The sequence below is a fragment of the Meleagris gallopavo genome, chromosome 5, assembly GCF_905368555.1.
Source record: "Meleagris gallopavo chromosome 5, MGAL_WU_HG_1.1, whole genome shotgun sequence".
NCBI classification, from domain to species: Eukaryota; Metazoa; Chordata; class Aves; order Galliformes; family Phasianidae; genus Meleagris; species Meleagris gallopavo.
In genome coordinates this window covers 45,028,334-45,046,895 of record NC_139408.1, presented here as the reverse complement: position 1 = coordinate 45,046,895, position 18,562 = coordinate 45,028,334, and the positions used below count along the sequence as shown (strand labels likewise).

General features: G+C 46.1%; 1 protein-coding gene across 1 annotated transcript in view; it reads left to right on the top strand.

The window, feature by feature from the left end:
* Nucleotides 1–13,448, top strand: part of PRIMA1 (proline rich membrane anchor 1) — a 53,703-nt gene extending 40,255 nt beyond the window's left edge. Inside the window, exon 4 of the mRNA XM_085225548.1 lies at nt 2,756–13,448. Coding sequence (XP_085081674.1) covers nt 2,756–2,855 — 100 coding nt within the window. The 3' untranslated portion in view covers nt 2,856–13,448. The remainder of the gene's footprint in view (nt 1–2,755) is intronic.
* The last annotated feature ends 5,114 nt before the right edge of the window (nt 13,449–18,562 follow it).

The window sequence follows — 18,562 nt, the reverse complement described above, 5'->3', positions numbered from 1 at the left end:
CAAAGCACTTAGCAAACAGCCTGTTTCGCCTGCCACCAAGTGCGTATGTCAGGTATGAATAGTTCCCTGCTTTTTCACTTCACTAATTTGACTCATCCGTCCATGCCAGTGAAGAGCAACCCGGGAATGGAAATGGAAAAATACAGGGCCACAGCGTTTCAAATGAAGGGGAGCTTGAAGTGTTACATGTAGGAAGATCATGTACAATTTTACTTATCAGGCAAAAAATAGGGTAATAGGGTTCTCCTTGGTGTGTAAAAGGAGAAGTTGTGTATTTGGATCAGTAAAATTTTAGGGGAAAAAGAAATAGTGGCACACAGAGTTAGACACAAAAAGAGCCAGTACCCTAATGTAAAAAGGCAGTTTAAAATTTGCAATATATTAAAAAGTCTTTGGTTATCTTAATGCATGAGTCAATTTTAATCAATGTGATAAATGCATAAAGTACTGTCAAGCCCATGATTTAAATGGTGCAACTGAGACAAGTGGGACACCAAATCTATATCTGTCATGCATTTGGAAATAAATTGAAGGAGTTAAGCAGAGCATTCTGCAAGCCTGAGCTTTGGTTCTGCCAAGAATAAGTAAGTGACTCAAATTGCCATTTCATTGAGCCCCAAGGTAGTTGCTGTGTTTCACTCACACCAACCCTGAGCAGCTGATAAGGCAGAGGAGGATGTGGGAGCTGCAGAGAGCCAGCAGAACCCTGATAAAATCTCCATTCCACTGTTTTCAGACTCTGAACAAATAATTTCCAGTGCATTCCATTGCAGGCAGTAGAATATCAAGGGTAGCTTCTCCAGCAGGCTCTTCAGACAGGTCTTGCTGTCAGAGGGGAGTCTGTGAATCACTCAGCTCCATGCTGGGAAGTGAAAGAGCAAACAGCTGCTCTTGGACAAGAAAAACAGAAGCTAGAAGAGGGCAGAAGGGGAAAAGGGCAATTTCAGGAGGACTAAAGAGTTCATTCCTGAAATCACCTCTAGGAAAAAAAAGAAAGAAAAAAAAAAGAAAAATGGAGATAAACATGAGAGGAAGATAATTCCTGAAGAAAGAAATCTAAACAGGGAAAGCAAATGGAGCTGGAAAGTTGCAGAAATACTTAAGACAACAAAATAAAGAAAGAAGGTGACAGAGCTGATAGTGGCCAAAATGTCTTCATTGTTTGACTGTTCATAAAGCCAATTTTCATGTTTGGAAGGGGAAAATAAAAGAAATTTTGAAAACAAAAGAGAAGTTTAAAAAAAGCCACAACATTTTGCCTGCCCATGAGGAAATGAGGAAAGTGCTGCCATCAGATTCTCCATTTCTCTTGAGTGGGGTGGGGTGGAGGCTGCTTTACAATGGTGTGATAGGTAGAGCCATAGGAGCTTTTTCCAAAAGCAGGCAAGCACAGTCATGTTAACAGCTGAAATGGAGTTCAACAAAGTTCTTAGGTTCCTCTTCCCTTCCATTTTCACTCTCTAACAGCTGGACTGACAGCTAATTTTAACAAGACTTAACCCTCACCAGCTAAAGAGGGGAGTAAGACATTGCAGTCAAATATATTTTCTGCAAGATTACAAGAGAAACAAACTTATCTTCCTGTAATCATTCTCCATATACCTTTCACTAATGCTTTTATCTGCTAAAATTAAATATTGTTAACTATTTTTTTATATCAATTGTTGCTTGCTTTGTTAAATGATGTTAAGAATAATAGCAGGAAACGTATTGTATGTATTTATATATCTCCCTTTTTGCCCTTTACACTTAAGGCACAAATATGTGAGATATCTTTTTGGAAAGCACAAAGCTTTTGCCTCCTGCTATGTGTGAGGCTTTGGCTTTAAATAAAGGTCACACCTCTTCTGAGGAGAAAAATTGTAGGGGAAACATTTACATGAAGTAACATTGGCTGTTACGGGACTTTTGCTCTGGTCTCTCCCTCCAGAGTCACTTTAAAATCCCAAAGATGATTTTGTTCAGTGATTCACAGATTCTTGCTAGTTTTCTGCATTTGCTGGGCATTTTCCGAATTACAATTAGTTTTGTTGGACCTGGACTGTGTTGCCAAAATGGTGCCAACGGCCAGTAGCTTCAACACCTACATGAAGTTCTCTGAGCTAGCAAACTAGGTTTCCTTCACAGGCAGTGCAGAGAAACAGAGATGCCTTGGCACAAAGTATCTGACTAATTTCAGGCATCCACTGCAGCTGATCTTAATCTTGTTTTAAAATTACCTCTTTCTATTCACTGACAGTGAAGGAAGTCTGGGGTGATCACCATAGATGTACGTATCTACATCTACTCACAGGATTCCTCTCCTGAACATGGAGTTTTTATTATGACTGTTGAGTGGCTGAACTGACGATTGAGTTGGGTCCTCAGTGGACAAGACTGGCCATCAGCACAGTTTGAATGGTGTAGCACTTCAAGGAGAAAGGCCTAGGGCTGACCCAATGCAGAGCCTCAGCCTGTGCCTCCATTCCAGGGATGAAGGTAGTGAAGAGCTGGGAGGTTGCCAGGGGGAGACAGTCAGCCCTGCGTGCGGCTTACGAGCAGACCTCTCACCTTCCAGGTGAATCATCAGGCTTGACAAAATTTAACTGCTGAGTTGACCTCTGTTCAGAAAGGGAAAATAGAAAGGAAAAAATTAGTGTTTTAACACACCTTTTAATGTCCTTGCTTTTCTGTACTGACAAATAAGATGTTTATCTCTGTCCTTTTTTTTTTCTCTCACCCTACCTACACATCACCGAATCTGGGATCACACAAGGAAACCCATGAGAAAAGAAGAGAATGGAACCAGTCGGGCTGAATATGCAATGACCTCCTCCCAAAACAACAAAACAGTTGATAACAATGCCGTCGTATAATCCCTGAGATCCTACTGACTCTCAGGAGGTGGTAAACTTTTAAAGCACAGCATGGAATATGCAAGGTGGGTGAAATAAGGCAATGAAAGGAGCTCTGTGGCCAAGGACTTCATTTCAGAAATAGTGCACGTATCAGTGATTCAGAAGAGAAAAGCAGACTGCTCTTCAGGCTTGCTGCTTCTCCAAGGGAGGATAATCCCCTTCTCCAAGGGACATAGATCCAAGCTGCCCAGAGAAAAGGCATCACAAAGCATTGCATGCTGCATCTCGTGAAAGCAACATCATGATGCCTTCTGTGTCTTCTTCCCCCAGTTCTTAGTCTGAGTAGAGTGCTCCCAAAAAGCTCCTTAAATAGGGTCTTCAGAGGAAAAGGTGACCTGCTGGAATGGCAGCAGCTTACTGTAAACGAGTCTGAGGGTGGAGCTGTCACCTCCATACTTCTCCAGCCTGAGCAGTGTTTTCACCTAGGACCTCGCAGCTTTGTGTGCTTATACTTCATTCATTCTTATCATTCTTATTATTTCATTACAAAAAAAAGGGAAAAAAAAGGAAAAAAATCTGCTAAGCCATCAAGGAACCAAAAATTGCATGAAATTGTGACTTATTCCAGGAAATTTGTCTGTGGTCTGGTGACTATGCAATTTTCATGGCTGAAGACTTTTCAGGCAAAAGAAAAAACATTAATTTAGCCATTAGCTTTGCTAATGAAAGATATGATCAATAGGTGCTTTGAACATTATTACTTTTTAATCAGCCTCCTTTTTTGCATCATGTTTCATTTCTTTTTACCTTTAAAAACTTCTGTTTGGTGAAAGTCTGCACATTTCTCTGTGTTTGCCTCATGCTGATTTGTCAGGGAAACCCCTACAGGAAAGTTTTTGTTTCCATCTTGGAGTATTTGGGTGGGATTGTGTTGAAAGGATGAGCAGCCTTTTGAAGTCCTCTTCATTCACTGACGAGCGTTGCTTCCTGAAAGTGTTGAGTATCATGAACTGATCCACTGAGGATGTTGTAGATCTGGCTTGGAGGACCATTTCTTAGGGCCTGGTAAGCTGGCTATGCTTACATTAATTCAGTTTCTGCCTCTCCTGGCAGAGACTGCCAGTCGTGCCAAATTCAGCGTAATAGCTTAGTGTTGTACTTTTCATGGCATGGATTGCTGACTACTTGGAGCAAAGCTGAATCCATCCAAATTCATTTCATGTAGGATCTCAGGTTAGATTCAGTAAGCAACGCTTAGGATAAAGGCAATCGAGCTGCTGGTCTTTCCCCATCTCCTGAAAACTTTCCTTTGTATCCCATCACCACACATGTGACTTCATTTACCTCTGTGCTGAAGGTAACAACACAGAGGTTCAACCCTACTTCACAGAATCACAGAATCACAGAATTGTAGGGGTTGGAAGGGACCTCTAGAGATCATCGAGACCAACCCCCCTGCCAAAGCAGGTTCCCTACACCAGGTCGCACAGGTAGGCGTCCAGGCGAGACTTGAATATCTCCAGAGAAGGAGACTCCACAACCTCCCTGGGCAGCCTGTTCCAGTGCTCCGTCACCCTCACCGTGAAGAAGTTCTTACGCACATTCGTGCGAAACTTCCTATGCTGCAGCTTATGTCCGTTTCCCCTCGTCCTGTCTCCACGTACCACTGAAAAGAGACTGGCCTCACCACTATGGCCGCCACACCTCAGATATTTATAAACCTGGATCAGGTCCCCTCTCAGTCTTCTTTTCTCAAGGCTAAACAGACCCAGTTTACTTAGCCTTTCTTCATAGGGGAGATGCTCCAGGCCCTTCACCATCTTTGTGGCCCTCCGCTGGACTCTTTCCAAGAGATCCCTGTCTTTTTTGTACTGGGGAGCCCAGAACTGGACACAGTACTCCAGATGAGGCCTTACCAGGGCAGAGTAGAGGGGGAGGATCACCTCCCTCGACCTGCTGGACACGCTCTTTTTAATGCACCCCAGAATGCCATTGGCCTTTTTGGCCACGAGGGCACACTGCTGGCTCATGGCCAATCTGTCGTCCACCAGGACGCCCAGGTCCCTCTCTGCAGAGCTCCTCTCCAGCAGCTCATCCCCCAGCCTGTATTGGTGCATGCAATTCTTCCTCCCTAGGTGTAAGACCCTACACTTGCTTGTGTTGAACCTCATCCGGTTTCTTACTGCCCAGCTCTCCAGCCTGTCCAGGTCTCGCTGAATGGCAGCACAGCCTTCAGGCGTGTCAGCCAATCCTCCCAACTTCGTATCATCAGCAAACTTGCTGAGGGTGGCCACTATCCCCTCATCAAGGTCATTGATGAAGATGTTGAACAAGACCGGACCCAGCACAGACCCCTGGGGGACACCACTGGTTACAGGTCTCCAGCCAGACTCTGCACCACCAACGACGACCCTCTGCGCTCTGCCAGTCAGCCAGTTCTCAACCCACCTCACTGTCCACTCGTCTATCCCACACTTCCTCAGCTTTGTTATAAGGATGTCGTGGGAGACAGTATCAAACGCCTTTCTAAAATCAAGGTAGATTACATCTACCGCTCTTCCCCCATCCACCCAGCATGTGACAGCATCATAGAAGGCCACCAAGTTGGTCGAGCACGACCTCCCCTTGGTGAACCCATGCTGACTACTCCTGATAACCTCCTTTTCTCCCAGTTGTCTGGAGATGGTATCCAGCACAAGCTGTTCCATCACCTTTCCAGGGACGGAGGTGAGGCTGACAGGCCTATAATTACCCGGATCTTCCTTCTTGCCCTTTTTGAAGACCGGAGTGACATTGGCTATCCTCCAGTCTTCAGGGACCTCCCCTGTTGTCCAAGACCTCTCAAAAATGATGGAGAGCGGTTCGGCAATGACCTCCGCCAGCTCCCTCAGCACACGTGGATGCACCCCATCAGGTCCCATGGACTTGTGGACCTTAGTACTGCCTAGGCGCTCACGCACATCCTCTTTCCTGACTAAAGGGAAGTCTCCCATTCCCCAGACCCTCTCCCTAACCTCCAGGGTGTGGGATTCCTGCAGGGGAGCCTTTTCACTGAAGACAGAAGTAAAGAAGGCATTCAGTATCTCTGCCTTCTCAGCATCCCCCGTTACGAGGACCCCCCCCTCACTTAGTAAGGGGCCCACATTCTCCCTAGTTTTCCTTTTGCTATTAACATACTTGAAGAAGCCTTTTTTATTATCCTTTATCACTTTAGCCAGATTCAATTCCAGACGGGCTTTAGCCTTCCTCGTCGCATCCCTGCAGGCCCTGACTACATTCCTATATTCTTCCCAAGTGATCAGACCCTTTTTCCACATTTCATGGACCTTCTTCTTTCCTTTGAGCTTGCGCATGAGCTCCTTGCTCATCCACAAAGGTCTCCTGCCACCTTTTCCCGATTTCTTGTTCACAGGGACGCACCGATCCTGAGCTTGGAAGAAGAGCTGTTTAAATGCTGACCAGCTCTCAGAGGCCCCCTTACCTTCTAACACCCGAGCCCACGGGATAGCTCCAAGTAGGTCCCGGAAGAGATCGAAGTTGGCTCTCCTAAAGTCCAGGGTAGCAATCCTACTTATTGCTTTGCTTCTTCCGCTCAGGATCTTGAACTCCACCATCTCATGATCACTACAACCCAAACTGCCCCCTACCTTTACTTCCTTAACAAGTCCATCCCTGTTGGTGAAAATAAGGTCCAGTAACACCCCTCCCCGCGTCGGTTCCTCCACCACCTGCATCAGAAAGTTGTCTTCAACACACTGCAAGAACCGTCTGGACCGTGCGTGCCTGGCTATGTTGGTCATCCAGCAAATATCTGGATAATTGAAGTCCCCCATAAGCACCAGTGCCTGGGAACGTGACGCTACATCCAGTTGCTTTCGGAAGGCCTCATCAGTCTCCTCCTCCTGATCAGGGGGCCTGTAGTACACCCCCACAACAGTGTCACCCTTACCAGCCTGCCCCTTGATTCTCACCCATAAGCTCTCCACTGCTACATCACTCTCTCCCAAGTGAAGTTCAATACATTCTAGCTGCTCTCTCACATAAAGAGCAACTCCACCACCCCGCCTAGCCAGCCGATCTTTCCTAAAAAGCACATAGCCCTCCATGACAACATTCCAGTCATGCAAGCTGTCCCACCACGTCTCCGTGATCGCGATGAGATCATGACCTTGCGACCGCACGCAGAACTCCAGCTCTTCCTGTTTATTCCCCATGCTACGCGCATTAGTATACAGGCACTTAAGAGAAGCAGCATCCCTCCACCTCTCTCCAAGCCTTTGAACTCCACTGTCTCCACCCATCAAGTCCTGTTTGGAGCCTCGAACTGCCCCCTCAGTCCCAGCGGTCGTCATTTTGTCCCCTTCCCCCTTCATACCTAGTTTAAACACCTGTCAATAAGTCCCGCCAGTTCCTCAGCTAGAACCCTCTTTCCCCGTGAAGACAGGCTGCATCCATCTGCAGCCATCATGCCAGGTGCCGAGTAAATTGCCCCATGATCAAAAAAACCAAAACTCCTGCGTTTGCACCAACTCCTAAGCCATTTGTTCAAGAGATGGGTTTTTAGGCTCAACCCACTATTGTTTCCTGCCACTGAAGGTACAGATGTAATAACTACCTGCACACCTGTTCCTTCAACTACCCGCCCCAGTCGCCTGAAGTCATCTTTGATAGCCTTCAGGCTTTTCTTACCAACTTCTTCACTGCCAGCCTGTACTATCAATAGTGGATAGTAGTCAGAAGGGCAGATCAGTCTGGGAATTCTCCTAGCAACGTCTTTGACTCGAGCCCCAGGGAGGCAGCACACCTCTCTGCGGGTAGGGTCGGGCCGGCATATAGGGCCTTCAGTTCCTTGCAGCAGGGAGTCGCCTATGACAACCACCCTTCTATCCTTTCGGGTGTAGGAAGTCTTGAGGCGCGGGGTTGACCGCTTCCCCCGAGGCACCCTCACAGGTGGGCCTCCTTCCACACCTGCACACACCTCTCCCTCGGGTTCCAGGGCCTCAAATCTATTCCGCAGAGGCACCTGGGGAACCGAGCATGATCTGGGGGGGGGACGCCCACAACGCCGAGTAGGTATCTGTTTCCACCCATCCTTCTCTCTCAAACAGCTTTGCTCTGCTCGGCAACAAAAGGGCAGAGGCTCCGCCACTGAGCAGTGGATATCACCTTGCCCTTTTGGGAGAGAGTTTTGTCCCAGTCCCACACCCCCTAGTTCTACATAAGTATTGTGAGGGTAAGGGGCAGACTGGGGGCTCACTATATCCGGAGCACAGTCTGTCTGTCGATTCCTCTCCGTCACTTGTTTGCAAGGCGACTGGAGGCCACATGCCCCATAGGGAGCCACAGTCGCATGCTGGGACCTCGGGGCCGATAGGGCCTGGCACCACCAGTCAATTTCCTTCTCACAGTCCTTGATGGCCCTCAGCCTCTCCACCTCTTCCCTCAGGCAGGCCACCAGACTGAGAAGGTCATTTATCTGGTCGCACCTTACACAGGCATTGCCTCCATCGCCTGGCACTTCAAGGGCCAGACTCTGGCACTCATTGCAGCCAGCAACCTGAACGCTAGCATGCTGCTTTGGGATCTCAGTCTGGGTCGCCACGCTCTTCTTGGCTACAGCCCTCCTCTTACGTGTGCAGGGGACCTCTGTCTGGGTCTCCACATGTTTCCTGGCAGTAGCCTTCCGTCGGGACGCAGCCATGGCAATCCAGAAGACCCACTAGCACCAGCACAATCAGAGTAGTGTTACCAAGTGTGACTAATAGCTCCACCCTGTTACTGAAAGTGCTGGATCTGCCCACGCTCTTTTACAGGTCGTCGATGGGTGCAACCGCAATTACCACCCTCTTCACAGAGACAAAAACTCCTCCTTCCCGTCTGGGTGGGCAGTGGCGTGCCACTGCCCTCTTCAACGCCTTATTAGGGAGGGGGAGGGAGCAGGGAACGGAGAGCCGCTACCCTGGCAACGCCCCCGCCACGTGAGCCGCTCTCGCGAGAGGTGCCGGGCTGCACCGATGCCTCGGGAATCCCTGGATGAGGGAAAACCGAGCGAGTCCCCTATGCACCCCGCGATCAGCCGCCTCAGCTCTGCCTGGGGCAGCTCCGAAGCAGCAACCTCGGCGATCAAAAGGGTCTCTTCCGGGTTTGCGCCCGTTTAAATCTCCCGCCGCTACCCTGGCAACGCCCCCGCCACGTGAGCCGCTCTCGCGAGAGGTGCCGGGCTGCACCGATGCCTCGGGAATCCCTGGATGAGGGAAAACCGAGCGAGTCCCCTATGCACCCCGCGATCAGCCGCCTCAGCTCTGCCTGGGGCAGCTCCGAAGCAGCAACCTCGGCGATCAAAAGGGTCTCTTCCGGGTTTGCGCCCGTTTAAATCTCCCGCCGCTACCCTGGCAACGCCCCCGCCACGTGAGCCGCTCTCGCGAGAGGTGCCGGGCTGCACCGATGCCTCGGGAATCCCTGGATGAGGGAAAACCGAGCGAGTCCCCTATGCACCCCGCGATCAGCCGCCTCAGCTCTGCCTGGGGCAGCTCCGAAGCAGCAACCTCGGCGATCAAAAGGGTCTCTTCCGGGTTTGCGCCCGTTTAAATCTCCCGCCGCTACCCTGGCAACGCCCCCGCCACGTGAGCCGCTCTCGCGAGAGGTGCCGGGCTGCACCGATGCCTCGGGAATCCCTGGATGAGGGAAAACCGAGCGAGTCCCCTATGCACCCCGCGATCAGCCGCCTCAGCTCTGCCTGGGGCAGCTCCGAAGCAGCAACCTCGGCGATCAAAAGGGTCTCTTCCGGGTTTGCGCCCGTTTAAATCTCCCGCCGCTACCCTGGCAACGCCCCCGCCACGTGAGCCGCTCTCGCGAGAGGTGCCGGGCTGCACCGATGCCTCGGGAATCCCTGGATGAGGGAAAACCGAGCGAGTCCCCTATGCACCCCGCGATCAGCCGCCTCAGCTCTGCCTGGGGCAGCTCCGAAGCAGCAACCTCGGCGATCAAAAGGGTCTCTTCCGGGTTTGCGCCCGTTTAAATCTCCCGCCGCTACCCTGGCAACGCCCCCGCCACGTGAGCCGCTCTCGCGAGAGGTGCCGGGCTGCACCGATGCCTCGGGAATCCCTGGATGAGGGAAAACCGAGCGAGTCCCCTATGCACCCCGCGATCAGCCGCCTCAGCTCTGCCTGGGGCAGCTCCGAAGCAGCAACCTCGGCGATCAAAAGGGTCTCTTCCGGGTTTGCGCCCGTTTAAATCTCCCGCCGCTACCCTGGCAACGCCCCCGCCACGTGAGCCGCTCTCGCGAGAGGTGCCGGGCTGCACCGATGCCTCGGGAATCCCTGGATGAGGGAAAACCGAGCGAGTCCCCTATGCACCCCGCGATCAGCCGCCTCAGCTCTGCCTGGGGCAGCTCCGAAGCAGCAACCTCGGCGATCAAAAGGGTCTCTTCCGGGTTTGCGCCCGTTTAAATCTCCCGCCGCTACCCTGGCAACGCCCCCGCCACGTGAGCCGCTCTCGCGAGAGGTGCCGGGCTGCACCGATGCCTCGGGAATCCCTGGATGAGGGAAAACCGAGCGAGTCCCCTATGCACCCCGCGATCAGCCGCCTCAGCTCTGCCTGGGGCAGCTCCGAAGCAGCAACCTCGGCGATCAAAAAGGACTTCTTGTCTGGACCTCAAGCACCGATTCCACTCGGTTTCCAGGTGTGAATAACTCCCAGGCACCAACTCAGTCTTGCCCTGGGACATGGCTGTTTCCCAGCTGTCGCTTCTGTTGTTAATGCAACACACTGATACTTTCAGTTCAACATAAGGATGTGCCTGAACTGCGGAAACCAGATTTTGATTTTGAACACGTTCCTGACTGCATTTGGTCTACCTCTAAGATGTAGAGTTTGGCCTAGAGGAAGACAATGTTCTGTAGACCCTTCCTGAAAAACCTCCAGGATGTTCAAATCAGCATTTTCAGAGCAGGCCCATCTCTATTCTATTACCTATTAACCAGTAGGGTATATGTAAATATAAGTATCTTTCTAATGATAAAACAAAATGCTGCTATGTACCACCACTGAGAAATCTGTGGAGTTATTAGCTTTTTGGCTTGTCATCACTACATAAAAGTTTAGCTACATAAAATTATTTTTTAAAAGCTAGACTTTCTTAAAAAGTGAATGCAATTATAAAAGTTAAAGGGAATAAATAACCCTTTGCCCCAAAGTACAATCATTACCTTCCATATTTAAAATTGTGTGCTTGCACAAGATACAGCGATATGTTCTTACATCCAAAGTGAGATTAAAATGACAGAATTTTGAGTCTAGTATCCTAAATGTTGATTGCCTAAGGCACTTAGCCCCTAAATACTATAATAAAAATATTACAAGTATATTTCTAGAATATTTTTTAAGCTATAACATTTATTTTGGTGTAGTTACCGATGTTTGCCTTTTTTTACTCCAGTTCTTTCTGCCTAAATGTGACACAGTCTGAGACTGGTTGCAAGTTTAGCTGAGAGTATAAGTGTGAATGCAGATGAGTTTAGCATGATACAGGCTCAGGATTAGCACTTTCTCCTAAACGTTCTTGATTTTATTTATTTCCTAATAAAGCTTTAAAGGCATTCTGTAAAGCCAAAATCACAAAAGGGATTTGTAGCTCATGTTCATCAAAATGTGTCAGTTTCTGCAAGAACAAGTCTAAAGAGATGATCAATGGATACTGTCTTATTTTCAGTGATATCAGTGGTAAAATGGCCTCACTGAGAGAAAATCCTGATACATGACATAACCCATGAGCAAGCCTCTCACAGGTCCCAGAGGTCTTCTCAGTGGAAGACATGTTCAAACCTGGTGTGGAGCAGGGAGCTAGCACATTTCAAGGAGCCACACATGGGACTGGCATCTCTTTTCAACTCTGCCATTCACCTGCTGTTTACTAGCAAGTAATTTTGCCTCTCTGTGCCTCAATTTACCCAGCTATATAATCGAGATAAAATACTTAACAGCTCTGTGGCAGAATTTTGAGAGACATAAACATATCTTAATTGCACAGGCAGAATTACAATGCCATTATATCTAACATACTGATATTAAATAAATGTATTTGGGAACGTCATTACATAATATTTGTACTGCCCGAAGCATTTCATAAATAAACATTCCTTCACATGCTTTCTTAGTCTATTGGACACAGAAGAGCAGTAGCTGACAAGCTAGGAGCTGCTTCTCCCTGCTTCTCTAGTCATTTGCTCTCAGCACTTACACAGCTGCGTGGATGGGAGATATAGAAAATTCCATATGGGGCCTGTCGAATCCTGCAGTCCTACAGTTGACTACAATGCACCAGAAGCTTAAGGTGATCTTCAGAAAGTCTCTTGGAAAAGTATGCTGGAAGCAGATTTAAGTCTTCAGAAAAGAAAGACCAGAAAGGCAGTGTCTTTGGGGAATGATTTTTGAAGTTTTCTTATGAGGTTTAAGGGTTTGTCTAACATTCTACAGACTACTTGGAAAGCTTTTCTGAAATGGCTTTCTATTCTTCCCTATTGTACCATTATTAAATACAAAAGGAAAGGAAAGGATGGATGAGGACTCCACTAAGCAGTGACCCTGGATCTGGAGAACTAGCAGTTCAAAGTACAACTTTCCAAGGACTGCAGGTTTATTTTTAGATGCAGAAAGGTCCTGCATTGCTCCATTCACAAAATAGCCAGATCCTCAGCAGTTACAGAGGTGTCCTGTTTCTAGGCAAAAGTATAGTGCTCTACTCTGAGCCCTCTGACCACCACCAGACAGCCTTGCAAAATAGAAAACCACTTTGTTCAGTCTGAGGGTGAGCATTAACTCAACATTTCTTTTTAAGTATGGACACAAGCATAGACTGCACTTTAAGGGCCTGAGCTACAAAGCATTGAGTTTCCTCAGCACTCAACAGGAAGGTGCAGCTGAGGTGTTCATGTCTTGCAGGAAGCCCCAGCCCTGCAGCCCTCCCTGGCTCAGACCCACCCCAGGGCTGTGACCAGGAGTGTGTCTCCACCTTGCATACATGTTTCAAAAACAGACGAGGAAGGAAAGAGGAGAGTTCTACCAAGTTTAAGATATAAATATGTTGATATATATCTAGATAGAGACCTAATTGTCCAGTCTTGCATGCCATATGGTCATGCATAGCATGTGAAGCGAGCGTGGCCCTGCTTCTCCAACCAGGTAATGGCCATAGATGCTGCCAAGCAATGGAGAATCAGGCCTGTGGTAGATATGTATTTACAATGCTCCCTGCATCTGTACAAACCAAAATATATTATTTTAAACTGCAAAATAGTGTGTTTGAATCAATGCATGAATGTAAATACTCTAAGATCTGCCTTCTTGACTGTGTACCACATGTACAGATGAAAACAAATATTATTTATAGGAAATCTGTATTGGTGGTTAAATAACAAAAGAGAAAAAAAAAATCAATTAATGTTGTCATGTTTCTCAAACAAGCCATTAATGTATATTTAGTATTTAAGGATATTGCTCAACAAGTATGTTCCGTACCAAAAACTGTGTTGCAAATACAGATTGTGCAGTACCCTATTTTAAAAAGGCACCATAATTAATTTTTATTTTAAATAAAAATGTACTTGTAAAAAGTTTCCTGTGTCCTGTGGGTTGTGTAGCTAAGGGTTGAGACATGGTGAAAAGAAAAGCTGCAGGGAGGAATGACTGTGGTGCCTCCTTAGGCACTTCTCCTACTGCTGAATTTACCCTGTTTGTTTAAACATGCTTTCTGCTCTGGTTTTAGCACATCTTGTGGCTGTTGACATCTGGTTGGGTTCTGGTGCCTCTTGTCCAACCCTCAGTTTCACTCCCAGTCCTGTGCACTGCTACAAGATTTTAGCCCAGTCCATTTCTTACCCTCATTCCACTCCGGGGTTCTTGCTTCTTCAAACAACAATAGTGCCTGAAATAACTCCCCAGGTACTTTCAGGCTCCTGAACAAGATCAGTTGTATGCAGGCCTGCATGGGGTGATTTTTATTCCAAGTGTGGAGTCATCTTGGTTAGCTTTAATTCAATAGATGGAATTTCCTCATGGTACAAAGATTTGTCTGCTTAATTCCTAGAGCTCAATAGATTTCACTGGTCCCTTGTGAATAATTTCACATCTCCATTTATAGGATCTCTTGGACAAAAATCAACAAAAACCCCAAATCAACAAAAATATAAAATGAGCAATAAACTCTATGCCATGTACTGCAATTTCCAGGAGACCTTATTATTAGCTGTGTTTTGTGAAATAAAGCCCTCATATTAGAATTTTCATGTGACCACAGAAAAATACCTCTAGAAGACATTTGTCTCCACTTCAGACATCAAAGCTGACAGTTCAATATCCACACTTCCAGCCTGTAGCAGAGAAAGAAGCACCTCACTGTGAAGAGGAGACTTCCACAACAGGGAGAGGCTGGTTGGAGACATTGGTAGGGCACAGATCCAGTGAAATTCAGGTGAGGACCCTCAAGTCCTAACAATAAAAATATCAATCAAGAATTCACTGCCATTTGACTATTTGCATACTTTAGTCCTGGTGAAATGGTTGTATGAACCAAAGCATGAGCATATTAAAAAACAGCCAAAGCCCTGGTTCTCTTTGGTGAACAACCACAGTATTTGGTGCAAATCTGATTAGACTGGAACAGTGCAGGAAAGCTCCAAACTGAAAAAACTGAAGGTGTTGTAACCACTGCTGAAAATATTACTAAATAGGAGACACAGTGAGTAACTTGCCTTGCTGTGAACCCTGGTGTTGTCTGGTATGCTCTTCCTTCACTGCTCCATCTCTGGGAACCAGCATTATGATACCAAGAGCGTTATTAAATTACTGGGTTTTAATATTATTTGGAAAGGGAGCAAGAGAAGAATAATGAGGGAGATGTGGTGTATTATGTGATTTTAGTAATATACAATCATTATCAAGTGTATTTGAATGATTTCATCTGGTCACATGCATTGCCAAGGTCTACATCATTTCAATAGATGTCCAGTACAATTACTTTCAAATAACAACCTTCTCCATTTCTGAAAGAGGCCCTGATTTGGGCATGCTTGCGTGTTGTCTTTGCCCATCAAAACTATCAGATGTTTAAAAATCCTGACGTGTTGGTCTTAGGTTATTAATGTGTCAAAATTCTTATTAGCTATTTCTTTTCTATCAAAAATACTGCCTCCAAGCTGATCTTCCATTAAATAAAGATGTTACCTAAGCTTCACTATCCTTTCATAACTATTAGATCCTCAACCAGTTTTATAGCACAATTTTATAGAAACAATTATCTAATTGCAATCTTACAGAGGAGTTGCCCTTGAAAATGACCTGAATCTAATTATTTTTTTAGCATTCAGAAATTAAAACAAAAGCATTCATTGCCACATTTAAACACTTGTCATGTTGCTTCTGCCTTGCATCATAGCACAATTTGGCATAACCATGCAGATTAGCAATTCTTCCAATTACTTTGAGCATCTGAGTAGAGTTGTCATAGAATCCTCCTGCTCCAGTCCATCCTGCCAGGAGTATGCATATTCTCTGTAAGCCCCAGGAAGGGCTCCTTACTTGGACACAGAGAAGGGCAACAATGCCTGGGTAAGGCATCCAACCCCTGAAGTGGGACTGTCTAGGGAGAGGGAGGGATGGTGCAGCTATTGGGCACGGGATACAGCACCAGCACCCTTAGTTCTGCCACTATGGTCACCATCAAGTTAAGGTCTAGCAGCACACGACTGAGGTTCAGGGTGAGTAGTCAAACCTCCCCTCCTCCCTTACTGTATATCATAAAATGACATAAGTGTATTACACCCATGAAAGATGCATTTTTGCACTGACCTGAGCTTGTGATCAGCCTCCCATGCTGCTGCTGGAGAGGTGGCTGGACAGGATGAATGTAGTCCTTGGAGACCCAGCTCTGCTTCCCCCAGTGATTTACAAAAGAAAATCTTACAGGCTTTAGTTTCTGCCTCACTCTATAGATGGCAAAGCTACGACAAGCTGATTTTATAATAAGCGCTGGCTAGATACATCAAATCCTCTTTCTGGTTTGTTGGTTTCCTTAATCTGTGAGCATCCATAAAAACATTTAAGTGGTATATACATTTGTCTTCCTGAAAGTACTTTCTATTATATATCACAGTGGCTGAAGCAGAAAGGAAGTTTCTTTGTAAACAGCAGCTGGCTGTTTTCTTTCCTATGCATTGATATAAATTTCTTGAACCGGGTTTTGTGCAGCACAAAAAGAACTTTGAGCCAGAACATGAATAAATTTCCCTCTAAGTTCAGCATCACTTCCCCCTGCACACGCACACAGAAATGCTTTCAGTATTTAAGGTTTCATTTAACACAGCCGTAGTCGGAAGCAGAAAAGAAAGTATAAAGAAAAGCAGCAGTATGGCAGACACGTACAAGTGAGCGAGCCTGTGAGCCAGAGACAGCCTTTCCTATTTTGATTTGTAATTTGAGGATAATTCAATTAGACATTTCAAGCAATTTAAACATTCATGCATTGTCCAGCACCAAAGCATGAACTGTTCAGCAGCAAACTAGACCTGACAGCCTTAGCAAGCCAAGTACAAATCTCAGCATTTCAAATGAAAAGACCTCACCTAATTGATGCCTACCGGAAAATTAAAAAAAAATCCGGGAGTGCCAGGAGGGTGTGGGGGGTGAGAAAACTACAAATGGCAGAATGAGGCATTTATCCCGATCATGGACTTCACACCTCATTAGCAGTCATTTGCTTAACAGAATATTTCGAGGGCCTGTGTGTTCCTCTTAGAGAGAGATTAAAATCTGAATGCACCTGATCACCCATCTGCTGCTCCTCTCCAGCGGTGGCTTAGTAGGAGGCAGTTAGCAGAACGGAATGGACCAGCAGCTGCTTATTGCAGCCCGAGCCATCCTGCCAGTGTTTCCCCACACTATCAACCAATGCCAACCCTGCAGGGGGAAATCATGGCTGATTCCAGGGCACAGTTCAGTGATGTTAAAACACTATGCATTTGAATTTTAGAGGGAGTTTAAAACAAGGATGTTTCAGAGTCTTGTTTGCTTTGAACGTGTTGTTCCTTATGATCTCTCATGTTAGGGGAAAGAAATTTGTTTTCTCCACAACAAGCTGCCCTTCAGTCAGGAGGTCACATTCACCTATAGACTGGCTGCCTGGCAGGCTGACTGTTTTGATGGACACAGATTTGGGCTGCCCAGAATCACTCTTTTCATTACAACATTTAGAGGCAGGCTAAGATAAATAATGTGACTCATCAAGAAAAGCTTCTCTGGCAGCTACATGCCTTTGGTGTACTTTCAACGGCTCCTCAGATCATTTCCAAAGAAGAAACAAGACCTCTTGTCTTGCAAAGGTATCAAGCCTCTTCCCTCTTCATTTCAATCACTGTATATTCAAAGTTTACTAAGTAGACAACATTTACTCCTTACAAAGTAGAGAAGTCTTGCGGAGAGATCTTGACAAGATGCAGGGCAGGGCAATTGCCAACAGCACAAAGAGCAGTATGAGGTTCTACACATGAAAGTGGAAAGCTGTGGATATACTTGCAGACTGGGGGACAAGAGGCTGGAGAGCAGCACTGCAGGAAGGGATCAGAACGTTCCAGCTGATGGTAAGTTGAACATGAGCCAGCAGTGTGACTTTGGAGCCATAGGGCCAACAGGTTATAAGCCTTTGGAAACTCCTGATTTCCATTCTCTACAGGGCATTTGAGCTGATTAGGTAAACCATCTGACAAATCTGCCTTTAGTGAAGTTGTCCCATCTGCAATACTCCAGCTAAAATTAAGGCACTGGGTTTCAGTCAATTATTGTCCAAGAATAAGTGAATATCTTAGAATAAAATCAAGGATAGAATTGAACAAAACTAATTCAAATCACTTGTTTTAAAAAACTTTAGTTTTGAGGGATCAAAACCATTTGCAAATTTAGTTCAAAATGATCAATAATTTTTACTCTTAAAATTCTTGTGGTAATTAGAATGGGAATGGGAAAGAGGATACTCTGAAATTTATTTTGGACATTAAATATGTCACACTCTCAGACCCAGCAGATGGATTTACAATTCCAATTCAAGTTTCCTGTTCCTACCAGGGAACACTGAATATTACATATTTATCTCATTTCCAAAGCAGAGGCTGAATTTGTTCTTCTCACCCTCTCTTCTCTGTCTATTCTGTCTAAAGAAATCAGTGAATGCCACTTCTATCTAATGTCCTATTAATGTATATATACAAAGAACCAGCCACCAATAACAAAAAAATGTATTATTGCTGTGTTCTTCCTGCTTGGATATATTCTTCCTGCACATTCAGACAAGAGCCAAGATGATGAATGCATCTTTTAAACCACCCTTGGTGCCAGCATAATAAAATGCCAGCAGCGCTCAAAACCAGCTTGCAAAGCAAAACAGAGGTGTGCCCACAATGACTGTTCTATCCTGATTTTAAGAGGAGGATGCCCTCATCTTCAGGTGTCTCAATAAGAACAGAGCCTAGCAGAATAAAGCAACTTAGCAGGAAAAAAATGAGCTCTGCCGGAGAGTCTTCTGCTGAACAATCTCCCTACCTGTTGCCTTAGGAACAAATAAGTATTTTCAAATCCCATCAGTCTCCAGCCCAACAAGTGATGCTGATCATACATGCAGCTAGAGACTCAGTTTAAGAAATCCCTCAAAACTGAATGATGGCACGAGTCTGTTCCTTTCT